Below are 1,524 nucleotides of genomic sequence, written 5' to 3' on the forward strand. Positions count from 1 at the left end.
CTGCTTTATTTCTCAGTTCTCTAATGAAACTTCTAAGACAGCATTTATTACATTGACAAGTCTTATTTCATGCATCTGCCCCTACTTCTCAACATCAAGGATGCCTTATTTCTAGCTCAGTGTTTAGTCCTTAGGAGCTGCTCAAAAAGTATATTGAGAGATTGAGTCAGTGGTCCTTGTTGATGCTGATGACCACATGAGGTTTAACTTTTTCTCTTTCCAATTTTATTTTCCACCATTTTTGTACTGTTTTGCATTCACTAAAATTATTAGACATTAAACATTCAGTTTGCAAAATATTTCAGCAGTGTACATAAATACGATCCAACATAATTATTTCTCCCTTCTAATTTGTTGTAGCTTTCTCTGGACCTCTATCACACAGAAGACGATATTTACAAACTGTCACTGGTGCTGGAGCCTAGAAATTCTAAATCAGTAAGTATTGCTTTACATCTAAAAATCGATGCCAAACACCATGTTTTATCATTTATAGTAATTGTCTGTTACAGTGGTGCTTTGTGATCTAAAGATTGAAGAATTTAAAAATCTATATTATTCCCATTATAGCAATGGAACAGCTTAGCTCTGGCAGTTTGATACTTATTTCTTTACATAGGCTAATGAAGAAAGACATCGTTTTCAATTATTCTACTTTATTATTGATCTGCTATGAGTTATGTTCCCTCTCAAGACTCACCTACATATAGGACCAAAAAAAAAGGTGAACTTTTTTTTTTTTTTACCATAGCTCATCTTAACATTAAAAATTATTTAGATCCTTCCTGGCTTTTTAAAAAATCCCATTCAATATAAAATTAGATTTACTAAATTTTTAAACACCCTGATTGTAATTTACAAACTTCTCTACTAATGATTTCCTCAGCTCAGAATTTCAATATCACATTGAATAGTGTATCGTTTAATTGATGGCTGACTCTTAGTAAAGAAACATTATGTAATGAGATTGAGGAAACCGCATTACTGAATGTACATCGTTCATTAGTTTTAGAGAGTGGACTGTATGGACCTTAGCTACATTTTGCACTAATAAAAAATACCTGGGTGAATTTGAAATTTACAATGAGGATGAGATTTGCATGTTGAAAGAAAAAGTGTCTATGTTTGCTTCTTATACACATATCTCCTTACCAACTGAACTCTGTGGTGTGTTGCCGGCACCTCTAGATCCTAGTTTGTCCGTCTATTAATACCTACTGTGATTCTGAACCGTGGGACCAAACGAGGCAGAATGACTGTGAGTGCTGTTCTCTGGCGCTGGGGAGGCGTGCGCATGAATTTGAGTCAGTGGACCTGGTAGCGTCTGTTGTGAAAATAGTGAGGGTGGTGATTCCACCAGCACATTCACCTCCTGCCAGTCCAGTCCTCAGAGGCCCTTCTCCTGGGGACACCGCAGAACAGAGCTACGTCAGAAGACATAGGGCAGACAAAGGGAGGAGTGAAGATCCACGCTCTTCAAAGTTAGAATGACTAAGAGACAGAGAGAAACGTAAAATTATTGGG

The 1,524-nt window shown here is 36.6% G+C and overlaps 1 protein-coding gene across 1 annotated transcript in view; it reads left to right on the plus strand.

Moving 5' to 3' along the window:
• Positions 1-438, plus strand: part of LOC111734517 (ras guanyl-releasing protein 3-like) — a gene marked incomplete at its 3' end in the record, with an annotated part of 5,780 nt that extends 5,342 nt beyond the window's left edge. Inside the window, exon 2 of the mRNA XM_023526636.1 lies at positions 361-438. Within this exon, the coding sequence (XP_023382404.1) occupies positions 361-438 (78 nt within the window). The remainder of the gene's footprint in view (positions 1-360) is intronic.
• Between the last annotated feature and the right edge of the window lie 1,086 nt (positions 439-1,524).

This window comes from Pteropus vampyrus, unplaced genomic scaffold (genome assembly GCF_000151845.1).
Source record: "Pteropus vampyrus isolate Shadow unplaced genomic scaffold, Pvam_2.0 Scaffold1605, whole genome shotgun sequence".
NCBI lineage: Eukaryota > Metazoa > Chordata > Mammalia > Chiroptera > Pteropodidae > Pteropus > Pteropus vampyrus.